This window comes from Elephas maximus, chromosome 17, assembly GCF_024166365.1.
Source record: "Elephas maximus indicus isolate mEleMax1 chromosome 17, mEleMax1 primary haplotype, whole genome shotgun sequence".
Lineage (NCBI taxonomy): Eukaryota > Metazoa > Chordata > Mammalia > Proboscidea > Elephantidae > Elephas > Elephas maximus.
In genome coordinates, this window is record NC_064835.1 from 9,022,626 (window position 1) to 9,040,672 (window position 18,047).

General features: G+C 45.9%; 1 protein-coding gene across 1 annotated transcript; it reads right to left on the reverse strand.

The window, feature by feature from the left end:
• Nucleotides 1-627: 627 nt before the first annotated feature.
• Nucleotides 628-16,513, reverse strand: ZPR1 (ZPR1 zinc finger). Its single transcript, XM_049856511.1, has 14 exons — nt 16,307-16,513; nt 15,980-16,141; nt 15,509-15,599; nt 15,077-15,147; nt 14,375-14,461; nt 14,113-14,235; nt 13,711-13,758; nt 13,478-13,544; nt 13,029-13,099; nt 12,179-12,268; nt 11,580-11,690; nt 10,852-10,938; nt 5,722-5,787; nt 628-5,036 (listed from the first exon to the last, which is right to left on the reverse strand). The coding sequence occupies exons 1-14, from the start codon at nt 16,475-16,477 to the stop codon at nt 4,902-4,904; spliced, it is 1,380 nt and encodes a 459-aa protein (XP_049712468.1). The 5' UTR covers nt 16,478-16,513; the 3' UTR covers nt 628-4,901.
• Between the last annotated feature and the right edge of the window lie 1,534 nt (nt 16,514-18,047).

Below are 18,047 nucleotides of genomic sequence, written 5' to 3' on the forward strand. Positions count from 1 at the left end.
CTGTCTTCCGAGATGCCTCTGGGTGGGTCCAAACTGCCAATCTTTCCACAAGCAGCCTAGCATTGAACTGTTTGTGCCACCCAGGAACTCCTAGACCCAGTATAATTCCTGTGAAAAATACGGAGGTTTCTAAAATCTGTGTAACTTCTGCACATCCAGTTTCATTGGTTGCACCTATCTACCTCTTGAAGGAAATTGTGTAAATCTTTCCATTGAAAAAAGACCTGGACCTGCTTTCAGCACAGCCAAAGAGTAAAGCCTGTGAGATCAAATTCTAATACTCAAGTCTTGGGGGGAGAAGACAAGAGTACTTGAATTATCTCATTTAAACCCTCACAACTATTCTCGGTTTATCATCCTTATTTTACAGATGAGGAGATGGAAGCTTGGAGAAGATAAGGGAAGTTGCCCGTTATCACACAGCAAAAAGGTGGCAAAGACAGGATTCAAGCTCAAGCCACAGGACTCTTGGGAGCAGAGGTTAGGGAAGTGCAGTAAAAAACGTGATCCAAACTTTTTGAAATAAAATATTAGACTGGATATTTTCTTTTTATAAGGTAAATTTTGTCGGTTTTAGTCAAGTAGGCATTGTCATACTTTATAACTAAATACACATACACTGCGATACATGCTCAAAAACTCGTTTATGTTGTTGTTAGTTGCCGAGTCAACTCTGACTCGTGGTGACCTTAGGTATAACAGACAAAACATTGCCCAGTCCTGCGCCATCTTCGTGAACATTGACTTGAGTCCATTGTTTCAACTATCGTCAATCCATCTCATTAAGGTTTCCCTTATTTACCAAACATGATGTCCTTTTGTAGTGATTGATCTTTCCTGATGATATGTCCAAAGCAAGCAAGCCAAAGTTGTGCCATCCTTGCATCTAAAGAGCATTCTCGTATTTCTTGAAGACCACTGCTCTGAAGAATGAACTTCTAAGCACTGGGCTATAATCTGAGTGGCTGCCACACCAGCCCAGAAAAGAAAGCAGGCTGGGTCCCTGAGGGGTTATGAGGAGACATTGAGAAACTAGGGCATCACTAGCTAGAGGTTTCTACAGGTCCCCCATATGCAATGCTGCCTTGGCTTAAAGTCCAATTTGTTAGTCTCAAACTGCCTCCACCTTGATGACAACAGGCATTTGGAAAGGCTCACATTTCCAATCTAGTCGATATTACCAGTATGCCCTTCTGGGCCCTGCCAACCCATCTCCTGACCATTTCTGGCTTCTTCAGTTCTGTCCCTACCCATTCTACCCAATCCTCAACCTTGGCTTGACAAGACCCAACCTCAATGGATCCCAACCCTGTCTGCTTCACAGGGCAATTAGGCAGGACCAAGAAAATGCATGTCTGGTGGCATGGTCTGAGCTTTGCCCTCTCTCTACAGTTGCATTGAATAAGGCAATAATAATTATTATTATTATTATTATTTTTATGGACATGAGCTCAAAATATTGAGAGCTCAAGTTGCACAGTCAGATTGGCCTGGATTTGAAGCCTGCCTCTTAACTATACTTCATTTTGGAAGTTATCTAAGCTCTCTGAAGCTGTTTCCTCACCTGTAAAGTGGGGATAATTTTGTTTATTTATAGCTATTTCCCAAAAAGGACTTAAAGCAAAAATGGAGACACTTCAGAATTTTTTAAGGATTGATGAGAGAAAATACAAATAAAAGGCACTTCACAATTATTAACTCAGCTAATTCCCAAAAGCCCCTACAAAAAAAGGTACCATTATTTTTATCCCCATTTTACAGACCAGGAAACCAAAGCAGCAGAGGTGCCCATACTAGTGGACTTTCTAAACTCTAAAGTAAATATGCAGACTAAGTAGCACTGCCTCGTTCTTTTATGGTTAAAAATGCTGCCATTTTTCTGTAAAGGGTGGGGAGAAGTGTGCAGATTTTTTAAAAAATAAGAAGCAGCCAATAAATTCATAGAGTCAGGAACTGTGGTTGCCAGGTACTGGGGGAGGGAGGAATCAGGAGTTACCGTTTAATGAGTATAACATTTCCATTTGGGGTGATGAAAAGGTTCTGGAAACAGTGAATGTTCTTAATGCCACTGAATTGTACACTTAAAAATGGTTAAAATGGTATATTTTGTTGTGTATTTTACTATAACAACAAAGAATGAAGTCAAGCAGTCTTAAACACCACTGCCCTAAATATAAGCAGACATGGTATTCCCTGCAATGTGCAATAGGCAGCTGACATACCACGGGTGTATGAAGACAGAAACATACTGACAGTGTCGTAACAACAGAAGTCTTCCTCACCCCACCAGTGAAGCTTTCAGTTAGCGAGGTCATTGCCCTTCATACTAATTCCCAGCACTCACCACATCTCCACCACTTACTCCATTACGACGACACAGGTACACATTCAGGACCTACCTGTATGTTCACAGGTCTGATGACCAAATATAAAATATAGCTGTATTTAACATGTATGAAATATGGTAAAGTAGATAGAATGCCCTCAAAATAAACTCTTCTTTTTTTTAATATAATCACAAAACTTCCCATGTAAGTTTTACTCTCATGGTTGTGAAATTAAATCTCCACGTTCTTAGGCCGGCAGCTTGACTCTCTCACCTCCCCTGGCCTTAGAGCAGAGCCCTTGTTACCTCCATGTGCCCAAAGGGCTGGATCCAGGATGAAGGATTCACAAACATCAGCCAAGGATTATGACAGATCATCTGTATGCCATATGCTAGGGAATGTGGGGCAAGACAAAGTTAAGCAGATGTAGGCTTCCATCTCGGGCAGGCTGTATGAAACGTGACTGAAAGAGTTCAGGGACACTTTAAAAGTGTGAAAATGAAAGATGCCAGGCCTTTGTCCTATCAAAGAGCAAGGAGTACCTTAGCTGGGTTATCCCAGTCTGGAACCTGGTCATGTCTTGCAGGATATCATTTCCCAGTAACTGGGGGACTGCCTCATGCCAACCAAACTCAGAAGACTGACAAACCAGAATGCCATTTGTTTTCCCTTCACAGTGGAAGATGAAGCTGACACTGGGGCTCGTCTTCACAGAGCACATCCACCCGCGCCACAGGGCATTCACCAGATGATAGACCCAAACGGTGTCTGGTAAAGTCAGGTTCCCTGGTCAGCTGAAAACACATCTACAGGCAGTCTCTTAAAGTAGAATACTTGCACGTGAGAAATCTCATCAAGGTATTATAGTTTATAGTTGCAAGAGCGAGTCATTCGCTAACCTTAGTCTCCAAATTCATAAAAAAAAAAAAAAAAAAAAAAACCTTGTATTCAGGCATGGGGGTCAGTCCTACATGGAAGTAATAAATGCCAAAGAATCCAATACAGGCAGGTTTCTGAAAACAGAACCTTTAGAAACAAATACATTTCAGGAAGAGGGAGGAGGCAGAGATTCCAGATAAGGCATGATCGAAGTGAAAAGGAAACCAGAGGCACATTACTATCACAGGAACCAAGGGAAAGGTTGAGAGAAGAGAGGGTCCACTGTCAGATGTGGAGAATAAAGGGTGAGAATATTTTCCAAGTGGAAAACCACTTGTAAGCTTTGGGAATAGTTTAATAGAGCAGTGAGACTGGTTGTGATTGCCAAGCCATCCATAACTAGGCAAGTCTTTGTAGCACAAACCTTAAGGTTTGAGGTAGCATCTCAATCAACTAATAGGTCTTTAATGAACAAATTACCCTGCAGCCAGCACCAAGGGCATCACCATTTGTGAGACTGCCTGGAGTTAATAGGAACCTGGAAGCTACAGTCAGAGAACACTGGCCGAACAGTAGCCAGGGAGTCTAGAGCCCTGGGCTAGAGTGCTCACTGGGCTGTTAACTTCCAACACAGCTATAGACAGCCCTCTCCCTCCCTGGCCGAACCTGAGTTTCCCCATTTGTAACTGAGAGAGTAGGACCAGATGATCTCAGATATCCCCACTGGCTCCAGCATGCTCCAACCTCATACCTTTGCAATCTCCTATGCCTGGAAATCTCTTTCCCCAGCTATCCACATGGCCTACTCCTTTGCCTCCTCCGCTTTGGCCAAATGTCAAATTATCACTTTCTTGTTGAGATTTTCTCTAATTGAAAACTATCTGAAATCACACATACACAACACTTTTCCTGGCAGCACCCACAGCCGTTCCCAGCTTTACAGTCCTCCACAACACTAAACGCCATCTGCATACCGTTTTACTTATTTGTCCACTGTCAGTTTCTCCCACTGTCAACTGAATTCATTGTCAATTGAAGCTCCATGAAGGCAGAGGTTTGGTGTGCCTGGCACATCACAGGCATTCAAACATCTCTTGAAGGAATGAATGAAATTTCAGCTCCAATCCCAAATTACAATGGCCACATTAGAGAAAGTTTTATTCAGGAGTCTGAATTCTAACAGCATAGTATCAAACAAGGACAGAGTGAATACCTAGGCCAGCGCTGTCTGAAAGCCATCACTTTACTAACTTCACCTATGCTGGCCTCCCTCCCCTGAGAAGGTACTTCTCCTGTTGAAAGTCAGTATTGTATTTACCCAACACCAACTCCCCAACTCCAGCTGTGGCTGTATTCCACCTTCTCCATTTCCTTGGGTCAAACTTCACAGTGGTAGCCTAGAGCAGGAAGCATTATACATACAGAGGGAGGGTAAAGACTAAACAGGAATCATGGTAATGACATACCCACAGTTCACCTCCAGGTTTCTTCACAGACTTATTCAAAACATCCAAAATGAGGTCAAGTAACACCACAGCCTTGCACTTCCACCATAAGCTGTTTAGAAAATGTGCCTAGGTCCACCCACCATGGGCAAGGCCTGGTGGGGAGGACTCTCCTCAGCCTTATTACAATAGCAATAAATAACCCTGCAGTGTGAGCAGTGCTGGAGGCTGGCCCATGAACCTCTCGCTGCTACCGCTGTGCGGCCAGGCCTGTCTCATAGCCCTCCGTCTTCATGTCATTGAGCCCTAAGTCTTCGTTTTGGTCAAATGTGCGCTTGTAACACTCCACCTTCATCTCAGGGTCATCTTCAGGTGCGTACACGTTCTGCAGGACCAAGGACAGACAATCAGCGCTTGTTTCATCCTGCCGCCCCCAACCCTGGCAGCTCCCAACTCCCACTTGCCCAAGACTTAATGAGGTTTTAATTCTTTTCCAATTCCTCACGCTGGACTGACGTAGTGGGCAGCAACAAAGTCCACAGGGGCTGGTAGTATGATAGCCCAGTCCTAGGGTGAGTCAGGGAACAGTCGGCCTAAAAACTTTCTAACTGCACCCTCTTCTGAAGAGTGTGGCAGTGGTCTTCATCACAGCTCTGACCCACAGTAACTGCTCAATAAATACTTAAGTTATTATTAATCACCAAGATTCTTCCCAGTCAGCTTAGAGGCTCTCAGTTTTCCTATCTGGCCTCTAGTTTAAGACACCATTTCTCCTCACTCTGCAATCACATTTCCAGAATGAAAACCCCAGAGGTGGGCTTAAAGCTAGGGACAAGAGCTAAGCCATAGAAAAAAAGGAGTCTAGGAGTATCTTTTTTTTCCTCATTACATACACTTACAGTCCCGCCCACCTTCCCCTTTTCTCCCTATGTTCCAATTTCTGCTAAGAGGTTCCCTGATAAAGTGCAGTCCATTTAGAATCAAGTCTTTCAGTTTCTGGGGAAATGATACACATTCAAGGAAGATCAAAAAATATAAACCCATGAAACATCAGGAAAGGCTTAACGTACCTGCAAGTAGCTGTTTCCTGCTGGATCATCCAAGATAAAGTGGGCCTTCACGGTACCTTCAATGATCTAAAAGGGAAAGAGACCACAGCATGTAAATTTTATATAGCTCCTGCTAGGAAAAGGCTATGTCTGCCAGACAATAACCAACTCAGTTTACACTGCAGGATCTTCAGAAGTCGTAAGAAAGGGTGGAATCAGGTGGCTCTAGAAGTGGAGTGGAGCCCCTGGGTGGTGCATATGGTTAAGCACTGGACTAACCAAGACTGGTGGTTGAAACCCATCCAGAGGCTCCTCGGAAGTAAGGCCTGCTTCCAAAAGGTCGCAGCCTCGGAAACCCCGTGAAGCAGTTCTACTGTGCACACACAGGGTCACCATGACTTGGAATCAACCTGCTGGCAACTAGTAACAACAAAGAAGTGGAGTAAGAGGGTCTAAAACAAGGACTGTATGAAAGCTATTTAAGAAGCAATTCCAGCAACAACAGCCAAAAAATGTATGTGCAGGAATATATGTACACATGTAGGTACATGTGTCTATATATATAGGTGTGTCCACATGTGTATATATATGCATGTATGTTACTATAGGAGCCCTGGTGGCACAGTAGTTAAGAGCTGTGGCTACTAACCAAAAGGCCAGCAGTTCAAATCCACCAGCTGCTCCTTTGAAACCCTATGGGGCAGTTCATATTCACTGAGTCGGAATTGACGCGACAGCAACAGGTTTCTTTTGGATATGAGTATATGCGCACATATTCACATATAAAATAAAGCACAGAGGGGGCACAATTACGGATACTTCTTAGACATAACCAAACACCTCATGGGACTGGTTTTCTGGGTTTGAAGGATCAGGACCATAGTCCCATGGGACATCTTGGTCAATTGGCATATAATATAGTTCATAAAGGAAATCCTGGTGACATAGTGGTTAAGTGCTACAGCTGCTAACCAAAGGGTCGGCAGTTCAAATCCGCCAGGCGCTCCTTGGAAACTATATGGGGCAGTTCCACTCTGTCCTATAGGGTCGCTATGAGTCGGAATCGACTCGACGGCACTGGCTTTTTATAGTTCATTAAGTTATGTTCTACATCCTAGTTTGGTGAGTAGTGTCTGAGGTCTTAAAAGCTTGCAAGTGGCCATCCAAGGTGCAACTATTGGTCTCTACTTGTCCAGAGCAAAAGAGAAAGAAGAAAACCAAAGAGGCAGAGAAGAAACTAGTCCATAGGACTAACAGTCTACACAAACCATGGCTTCATCTACCCCCAGACCAGAACTAGACAGCTACCACTACCAACTGTTCTGATCAGGGCCACAATAGGTGGACCCTGATAGAATGGGAGAAAATGGTGAACAGAACCTCAAATTCTTAACAAACAAACAAACAAACAAAAAAACAGACTTACTGGACCAGTAAAGACTAGAGAACTCCCCAAGACTACTGTCCTGAGATACTCTAATCCTTGAACTGAAACTAACCCCTGAAGTCACCTGGTAGCTAAATAACAGATTGGTTCACAAAACAATGAGTATCACCTGTAAGAACTGTGCTCCTTTAAAAAAACCTACATGAGACCAAACGATCAACAATTACTTTAAAACAAAGATGAGAATGTAAGGGGGCAAGGAAACTAGATTAATGGAAACAGAAAATCCAGAATGGAAATAATGAGAATGTTCACACATTGTGAAGAATGTAACCAATGTCACTGAACAATCTGTGTAGAAATTACTGAATGGGAACCTCAACGGCTATGTAAATCTTTACTGAAAACACAATATTATTTTTTTTTAAACTATGAAAGGCGGAACCTGGAAGGCAGTATGCTGGGTGAAGTTAGTCAGTTGCAAAGGACAAATATTGTATAAGACCACTATTATAAGAACTTGAGAAATAGTTTAAACTGAGAAGAAAACATTCTTTTGTGGTTACCAAAGGGAGGAGGAAGGGAAGGTGGGATAGGGCATTCAGTAATTAGCTAGTAGATAAGAGCTACTTTGGATGAAGGGAAAGACAGCACACAATACGGGGAGGTCAGCACAATTGGACTAAACCAAAAGCAAAGAAGTTTCCTGAATAAACTGAATGCTTCAAAGGCCAGCGTAGCAGAGGCAGGGATCTGGGGACCATGGTTTCAGGGGACATCTAAGTCAACTGGCACAATAAAATCTCTTAAGAAAACATTCTGCATCCCACTTTGAAGAGTATCGTCTGGGATCTTAAACGCTAGCAAGCAACCGTTTAAGATGCATCAATTGGTCTCAACCCACCTGGATCAAAGGAGAATGAAGAACACCAAGGACACGAGGCGATTACGAGCCCGAGACAGAAAGGGCCACATGAACCAGCGACTACATCATCCTGAGACCAGAAGAACTAAATGGTGCCCGGCTACAACCAGTGACTGCCCTGACAGGGAACACAACAGAGAACCCTTGAGGGAGCAGGAGAGCAGTGGGATGCAGACCCCAAATTCTCATAAGACCAGACTTAATGGTCTGACTGAGACTGGAAGGACCCTGGTGGTCATGGCCCCCAGACCTTCTGTTGGCCCAGGACAGGAACTATTCCCAAAGCCAACTCTTCACACATGGATTGGACTGGACAATGGGTTGGCGAGGGATGCTGGCGAGGAGTGAGCTTCCTGGATCAGGTGGACACTTGAGACTATGCTGGCATCTCCTGCCTGGAGGGGAGATGGGAGGGTGGAGGGGGTTAGAAGCTGGCAAAACGGACACAAAAAGAGGGAGTGGAGGGAGAGAGCGGGCTGTCTCATTAGGGGGAGAGTTATTAGGAGTGTGTAGCAAGATGTATATGGGTTTATGTGTGACAGACTGACCTGATTTGTAAACTTTCACTTAAAGCACAATAAAAGTTATAAAAAAAAAAAAAAAAAAACTGTGAAACACCTACGCTCATCCAAAGACTTCACCAAAAGAATAAGAGCATTACCTACAGACTGGGAAAAAGTTTTTAGCTATGACATTTCCGATCAGCACCTCATCTCTAAAACCTACACGATACTGCAAAAACTCAACTACAAAAAGACAACCCAATTAAAAAATGGGCAAAAGATATGAACAGACACTTCGCTAAAGAGGACATTCAGGTAACTAACAGATACCTGAGGAAATGCCCACGATCGTTAGCCATTAGAGACATGCAAATCAAAACTACAATGAGATTCCATCTCACTCCAACAAGGCTGCCCTTAATCCAAAAAACACAAAATAAATGTTGGAGAGGTTGTGGAGAGACTAGAACATTTATACTCTACTGGTGCGAATGTAAAATGGGACAACCACGTTGGAAATCGATTTGGCACTTCCTTAAAAAACTAGAAATAGAACTACCAAACGATCCTGCAATCCCACTTTTTGGAATATATCCTAGAGAAATAAGAGCCTTTACACGAACAGATATATGCACACCCATGTTCACTGCAGCACTGTTTACAATAGCAAAAAGATGGAAGCAACCAAGGTGCCCATCAACGGATGAATCCGTATATAAATTATGGTATATTCACACAGTGGAATATTATGCATTGATAAAGAACGATGAATCCGAGAAACATTTCATAACATGGAGGAATCATTATGCTGAATGAAATTAGTCAGCTACAAAAGGACAAATATTGCATAAGACCACTATTTTAAGAACTTGAGAAATAGTTTAAACTGAGAAGAAAACATTCTTTGATGGTTACTGGGGGGTGGGGGGAGGGAGGGAGGGAGAGGGGTTTTCACTAATTAGACAGCAGATAAGGACTATTTTAGGTGAAGGGAAAGACAACACACAATATAGGAGAGGTCAGCACAACTGGACTAAAGCAAAAGCAAAGCAGTTTTCTGAATAAACTGAATGCTTCGAAGGCCAGCGTAGCAGGGGCAGGGATCTGGGGACCATGGTTTCAGGAGACATCTATGTCAACTGGCATAATAAAATCTATTAAGAAAACATAGGGCATCCCACTAGCAAGCAGCCATTTAAGATGCATCAATTGGTCTCAACCCACCTGGAGCAAAGGAGAATGAAGAATACCAAAGACACAAGGTAATTATGAGCCCAAGAGGCAGAAAGGGCCACATAAAGCAGAGACTACATTAGCCTGAGACCAGAATAACTAGATGGTTCCCGGCTACAACAGATGACCGTCCTGACAGGGAACACAACAGAGAACCCCTGAGGGAGCAGGAGAGCAGCAAATTCTCGTAAAAAGACCAGGCTTAATGGTCTGACTGAGAGAAGAAAGACCCAGAGGTCATGATCCCCAGTCCTTCTGTTAGCCCAAGACAGGAACCACTCCCAAAGCCAACTGTTCAGACAGGGATTGGTATGGACTACGAGACAGACAATGATACTGGTGAAGAATGGGCTTTTTGGATCAAGTAAACACATGAGACTGTGTTGGCATCTCCTGTCTGAAGGGGAGATGAGAGGGTAGAGGGGGTCAGAAGCTGGCCAAACAGACACGAAAAGAGAGAGTGGTAGGAAGGAGTGTGCTGTCTCATTAGGGGGAGAGCAATTAGGAGTATATAGCAAGGTGTTTATAAATTTTTCTATGAGAGTCTGACTTGATTTGAAAACTTTCACTTAAAGCACAATAAAAATTAAAAACAAAAAAAAATTGTGATGAAAAATTATCTTTAACCTAGAATTCTATTCCCAGTCAATAATCATTCCAGTGTGAGGGTAAAGAAATTCTCAGACATGTAAGTCCCAAAAATATTTCTTCCTAATCACTCCTTCTCAGGAAACTACCGGAGAAGATGCTCCAACAAAATGAGGGAGAAAACCAAGACAGACGATGACAAGGGATATCAGAAATCAGCAGACCCCCAACATGATGGGTAAGGGAAAGAAAAAAAACAAACCCATTGCTATCGAGTCGATTCCAACTCATAGTGACCCTACAGGACAGAGGAGAACTGCCCCAAAGAGCTTCCAAGGAGTGCCTAGTGGATTCAAACTGCCTCCCTTTTGATTAGCAGCCATAGCACTTACCCGCTACGCCGCCAGAGTCTCCTGATGGGTACGAGAGGTGTTTAAAAGACAGGAAGAAGTGGGTAGGTGGCCTCTGGTTAACTGGAGTCCCATGACCACTAGTACTGGCCAGAGAGCTCTTACCTGGTCCAACTTCTGGCTAAACTCCTGCAGTTTTTCTGCCTGGCCAGGACTGGAACTGTCACCCAGCGTGAAAGGGTTCTTGATCACCTGCAATAAATGGCACAAGTGCTCAGCTTAGGCATCCAAATGTAGCATACTGGCTCTCTGTTAGGTTTGACCATAAGCCTAGCAGGGTAGCAGGTGGGTGCCTCGTCAGGCAGGCAAGCTGGGTCTCCACTTATCCCACAGCACCTTTCTGACCAGGCAGCCACTCCTGGAAATCTATGGATCAATCTACCAAGACAACAACTGGCAATGTTAAACAACGATTATAATTTTTTTTCTTACAAAATGGGGAAGTTCAATTTACAAAGCCGAAATGCCTGACAACTGAGAACTGACTAAGTAAACTAATTCATCAAGAGGATAAATACACGGGTTTAGTCAACACAGACATATATGTGTGTTGGGGAGTTCTAGGTGTTGAAAGACCCCACATGTCCTCATTTTACAGTGAAATAAATGATTTACCCAAAACCACAAAGGAACTATAAGGTCCCAGCTTTAGGCCTAGGAGTTTTCGTTAAAAATTTCCCGTAAAGTTATCATCACAATCCGAAATAACATTTCAGTCTCTTAACTCAGCTTTAAGGCAAAGAAATCCCCAACAAGGACATCTGAGGTCTTCTGGCCCCTTTCCCACAGCAGAACTGCTAGAAACGGCCATGCGCTACATTCTGGTGACTCACCAACTCCCGGATGTCCTTCAGCAGCCCCTCCAGTGTGGTGAACTTGCCCCCGAGTACAGCCATTCCCAGTTCAAATTCCAGCTCTGGGATTTCCACACTACACGTCTCAGACTGAGAGATGAGAGGTCGAATGAAGCATTCAATCAGGAGCAAAGAAAGCTAATCAGAAGCCTCTGCCAAATTAATACCAGCGGTGATGGTTTGGGGACAAAAGCCAGCTGACTCAGGTTTTTCTCTGCCTCCTGAGTTAAAGCCAGAGATACATTCCTGTCCATGTGAACCACAGAAGTGGAACTAACTTAATAAAGGGAGACCTGAATCACAGGTCCAAGCTGTCAGGCATCCCGTCAGAGGACATCAGAGAAGAGGGCCCCAATATAGACACTGGAGGCGAAAAACCTTCAGCGTCATCAGGAAGAGTTCATGGGTCACCTTCTGAATCTGGAATTCCAATGCCAGATTAACCCTGCTCAAGGATCCCCAAACTCAGGGAACGGGGGGTACCTCATGTTCCTAAGACATTACTTTATAAAAAAAAGACTATTTCTTCTAGATAGTTGAATATGAGGAGAACAGTCACTTTCAAAAGTGTGTGTTACCTTGAGGAGGTCTCTGGTCATATCTGAGGGGTCTGTGATGTGAAGGGTGATCCTGGTGCCCAAGGGCTCTACCGCTCCCCCAGATTTCACCTGCACAGAGGACAGTCAGTAGCAGCACTGGCAGAAAGAAGAGCCCGATCCTCAGCTAGTGCCAGTGATACCTCAGGGGATAGGCTCGGACCTCCCATCGGTTACACCCTCTAAAGGCTACCAAAGACAGAACCTTCTAAGCCAATAGGAGCAGCAGTTACCTAAACAAAAAACACGAAAAGCTGGCCAGGGCTGGAGTGCCCAGAACTGATAGCCTACCAAAATTTACCCCCAATTGCCAAGAAACCCTGAATTTACCTTTAAAAAATAAAATTCTGACTCTAAAGGTTGAAAGAAACGTCAAGGATTCAGTCCAGCCCTTTCATCCGCTGCACCTAATGTGTGGATCCTCTTTGTAATATCTACATTACTGTTAGACGTAAACCAGCCTGTGCTTCTGCTTGAATACACTTAGCGGGAGGGAATTTAGCATCCTCCAAGGCAGCGCATTCTATTTTCAGACAGGTCTACCTGCTAGGGAGGAGTTCTCTGCCCCCTGAATTTCCACCCGTCTCGGGAGGGAGCCAAAGTCTTCTCTCTCTTCCAGATAACTGACACAACTCTTAAATGAGTTATGATGCCTCTAACTTTTCTTCTCTAGACTGATTCCCAGTTCCTTGAAGGGCTTCTCACCCGACACTAAAGCCTAAGAGAAAGACCCAACACCCCTCCATCCCAAAGCAGTAGGTTTAGAAAGGATGACGTTAGGAAAAGGTTACGCTTTAGCTAGTCTTCATCCCAAGCAACAGTGCCCACCCACCTCATTGGTCCGGTGCCCGCAGTTCTCGCAGTTGGTAGCCATGATGATAACCTCCTTAAAGTGGGGGATTTCTGGAAGATGGAATCAAGGAAATCTGCCTCCAGGGCAGCAAGACCACCCTCTGGGGAAGAACAAATCCAAACCCCAAACAAACAGTTTCGGTTCTAAAACTGCCAGAAAATACATCACAAAAAGCAGCCTAAAGCAGACACTCCTCTGGATGAGAGCAATTTCCCAACCCGTGGGGGTCCCTGTTCAGGCCACACACGAGAGCCTCAGGAACACAGTCTAACTCTCTCTTCAAAAGGTGCACAGTCTTGTCAAAGGCAACATCCATCTCATCATCAGAGCGGAACATGTGCTTTCCTTGAAGGGAGTGCTCCCAGCCTGAACGTCATCTTCATGCCTAAGTCAGAGGAGGAGCGACCCAACTGCCTGACAAAAGATACGTACTAGCTTCATGTTGGTCTGAGCCGGAGCATTGCATTCTGGGCAGTTTGTGTTGAATTGTAGCACCTGGAACACAATTTGTGGACCCAGGGTGAGCCCTCCCAGGCAGGATGCTCAGTCTAAAGACATTCACGCTGGTTCCCATGTTGGTGGTGAGGGAGAGAGCCACTCAGCATTATCAGTCTCAGCCCACAACTCTGCTCCTTCCTCGACAATATCCAACGTGACTCACTTCATTCCTGAGATCATCCTCTTCCAGCTTCTCTTCTGGTGCCTCTGCCTAAAATAGCAGAGATGCGAATCACAAGCTGGCAGGTATGCCTCAGCCTCCCCAACACCCTGCCCCCGAGGGGGAGAAAATGCTCTGGTTTGCTTATGTCACATGCCACCTCATGGGTTTGACAGAGAAGATGTCAAAGCCCCAGTCAAGGGAAGCTCAAGAGTGAGTCCCAGCCACTGCCATCCTTTACCAGGAGATTTACTCTTAAGTCTTTGATGTGAGCTACACGAGAGGCACAGACATGCTGAGAATAGAGCACACAAGGCATCGGCAGCAAAATAAGTTTCCACTGACTCCAAGCAACCCAGAGTGCCAGGTCATTTCAGGGCATTCTGGCTCCTTCCATACACTTACCTGGAGTCCCAGCATCTCCTCCTGCTTGGAAGTCCGGTTATAGTGTGTGATCACCAGGGCTTCATCCTTCTGGGGAGCAAATGGGTTTTCCACAAAGCTGTTCCCTGAGGGATCATCAATGATCTAGTGAAGAGACAGTAAACGCAACAAGAGATCACATAAGATCCCCCATCTACCATCAGGCACCACAGTGGAAAAATTTCATTCTTAATGGTCTCTCTTCCCCCCAAATCTGGGGCAACTACAATTCCTCAGTACGTACCAGAGTGAAAGGGGAGGCCACTTGCTTTAGCCCCTTCAGTTGGACAAGGAACTCATCAATTCTTTCAGCTATGGTTTCTTCGCTCGCCTGTCACAAACAGAGACTAGAATCATCAGCCCTGGTGGTATACCTCCCACCCTCTGCCACACCCTTGTCACTTCCAGCCCTGACTTACTGTGAGTGGGAACAGAGTGATTCAGACTTTACAATGAAATGTAGCAAACAAGTTTGAAGTTTACGGGTAGTGCCAGGTAACCCTTATTTCTTCACTCACTCATTCAGCCATTTAGCCCAGGCACTTGTGCTGGCTTAGGGGTACAGCAGTAAATAGATCACAGGCCTGTCAAGGGCTGCCCAGCTAATTGGGAAGACAGACAACTAAAGATGCAATCATGATACATTGTTTTTGTCATGACAAATATCGGATACAATGGAATACTCAGGAAGCACAGATTGCCTATGGGGATTAGAAAAAGCTCTTCAGAGCTAATGTCACACCGGCTCTCTGAGATGAGACTTGAGTATACATTAAGAAGGAAGGGACAGTAGGAACAACGTATGCTGGCAGCTACAGCACTACCATATGCTTCCTCAGAAAGTTCTCACACATTCAAACCAGATACATGGAAAGCAGAACACTGCATTCAGATACACACAAGAAATTATTTCTCGAGCTGCTGCCATCAGAAAACCCCAACTCACCCTTCGCATAGGCTGGTCCTGTTCCAGGCCAGAGATAGCACGGTTGATCAATCCTTCAACAGTGGTCAGCGCTTGTGAACAAGAACAAAAGATGGGTGAGTCTTGGCTCTGCTATCCCGTCCCTGAAAGACCCTAGACAATTCACTTGAACTCTCTGGGCCTTGATTTTCTTACTTGTAAATAAGGAGGCCAGATACAAAGTTCCATTCATCTTTTACGTAGTATCACGTAACAGTGATACTACAATTGTGAAATGAGCACACCAAGGTGTTACCATTACTCTCTATTACCTCAAGCTGTTTTACCTAAGCTTTCCACTGATGTTAAACCAGTCAAGTTCCCAATTACACACACAAGCTACTAAACTAACAAAAGGGGTTTTGCAAGAAGGTGGGAGGGATTCCACGTAGGTGTGAACAGTCTTAAATTTACCTCCCTTCTGGCTGAAAGCAGGAATTTCAAAATCCAACTCAGGGATCCTTGTAGTGGCAGAGTCAGTCTTCACCACTTCTCTGTTCATGTCCTGGGCAGAAAGGAAAACTTTCAGCCAAGGGAGGTCAGCAGGACAACTTCTCAAGAAATAACCAGACTTCCTGTCTCCATCAGACCCCAGCCCGGCTATTTCTTCCTCTCTCCACTCCAGAAGTCCAGACTACTGTGGAACAGTCCAGGTACCGCCAGGCTGCCGGGAAGGTGAGAACAGCACTCAGAGCAGATACTGCACATTTCCTGCCCTCTGACAACCTGCACAAATCTGATCTCACGTAGGAGGATGACGGCACCATTTGAAACCGAAGCTTGGAGACGGGGTTTTATTTGAGGTTCCACCATCGGGATTAGAGCTGACTCCAGTCCCCAAGCTCTCTCTAGGATGCTGGGGAACCTGCTCTGGACGCCCCTCACCTCCTGGGCCCTGACAGTCAAAGTGTAGCGCACTCCCTGGTCCTGGATCCTGCCTGCCGACTGGATCTCCGTGTTGTTCCAGCCACAGTGCTCGCAGGAAAAAGAGCTCACGATTATTTCTCTGAAGAAGGGGATCTTGGTGAGCAGCAGGCGCGTAACGCCCTGGGGAGGAAGAAAGCAACCAACAAAGGAATCGATGAACGCTCCGTTCCCCGCCCTCCAGACCCCCGGACGCACTTCCCGGTCCCCGACTGGGCCCGCCAGCCCGGGCGCCCAGCCGCTCAAGCCTAACCCTCCGCGACGCCTGCGGCTGCGCTCCCGTCTTACGTTCCGGTAACAGTTCATGCACAGCGACTCGATCTCGGTGGGCTGCTGCTCCTCGTCCTCCGCGCTGATGGGCCGGAACAAGCTTCCTGGGGCAGGAGCCCGGGCCGGGGCGGGGGAGGGGGCGGCGGCAGCCCCCGGGGGCCCCGGCTCCAGGGCACCGGCGCCCAACATCGCCGCCACGCGCAACGCAGACCTCCACTTCCGACTTCCGCTCCTCTCTTGGCCCCACCCCCCTTCTCGGGCACTTCCGCCGGCTATGACCCACCCTTTTTTAAAGAGGCCGCAGACTTTGGGCCCTCGGGGAACCAAATCTGTGAAGGTTTTTTGGTTCTTGGGACTTCTGTAGGCAACTGATTCACTATTTGCCCCTATCTCAATTCAGGCGTCGCTTCCCCTAGAATGTCCTCTCAAACCCAGGGCAGTTTTTTGCACCCTCAGAATAGCTTCCACCCACAAAACCAAAACCCATTGCTGTAGAGTGGATTCCAACTCATAGTGACCCTATGGGACAGCATAGAAGTTTCCCATAGGGTTTCTAAGGAGCGGCTAGTGGATTCAAACCGCTCACCTTCTGGTTAGCAGCCCTAACACTTAACCACTATGCCACCAGAGCTCTCCTTCCACCCACCCACCAAGCCCAAACCCCAAACCCACTGCCATCGAGTCTATTCCGACTCATAGCGACCCCATAGGACAGAGTAGAACTGCCCCACAGAGTTTCCAAGGAGCTCCTGGTGGATTCGAACTGCTGACCCTTTGGTTAGCAGCCGTAGTTCTTAACCACAGTGCCACCAGGCTTTCTGCCCACAGAGTTCTATAAGTCTGTCTGTAAAAGCCTTGAGGGCAAGGGGCCTGGCTGGTCCCTCAGTATCCCTGAGGAGGTGCGCTTAGTTCCACTCTTGGGCCAGATGCTTCAGCTCCAAATCCCCCTCCCTGGCTTTTCTTCTCTTCTCTCAGACCCTCAATCCTTGTCATGGATTGAATTGTGTTCCCCCCCAAATATGTGTCAACTTGGTTAGGCCATGATTCCCAGTATTGTGTCGCTGTCCTCCATTCTGTGATTGTAATTATATGCTAAAAAGGATTAGGATGCGATTGTAACACCACCCTTACTCAGGTCACCTTCCTGATCCAAGGTAAAGGGAGTTTTCCTGAGGTGTGGCCTGTACCACCACTTATCTCTCAAGAGATATAAGGAAAAGGAAGCAAGCAGAGAGTTGGGGACCTCATACCACCAAGAAAGCAGCACCAGGAGCAGGGTGCGTCCTTTGGACACAGAGTCCCTGCGCCTCAGAAGCTCCTCGACCGGGGGAAGATTGAGGACAAGGACCTTCCTCCAGAGCCAACAAAGAGAGAAAGCCTTACCCTGGAGCCGACACCCTGAATTTGGACTTGTAACCCTAGACAGTGAGAAAATAACTTTCTTTTTGTCAAAGCCATCCACTTGTGTGGTATTTCTGTTATGGCAGCACTAGACGACTAAGACAATCCCCATCTCCCTTTCTGTTCTTCCTGCTTCCTATTTGTCCCTCTCATAAACACCTCTCCAAATTCCAGCCTCCAATATACAACCCCCGTTTTTACTCTCACCCCCTCATCCCACCGCTTCCAACCCCAGCTGACTCACCCCTCCCCACTTCCTAACTAATCAACAAGCTCTTTTTTTGTAAACATGTCTTTCCAGCACTTCCTTTCCCTGGGCTGGGTGCCCTGGGCTGGGTGTCAGGGAAGAGGTTCAACC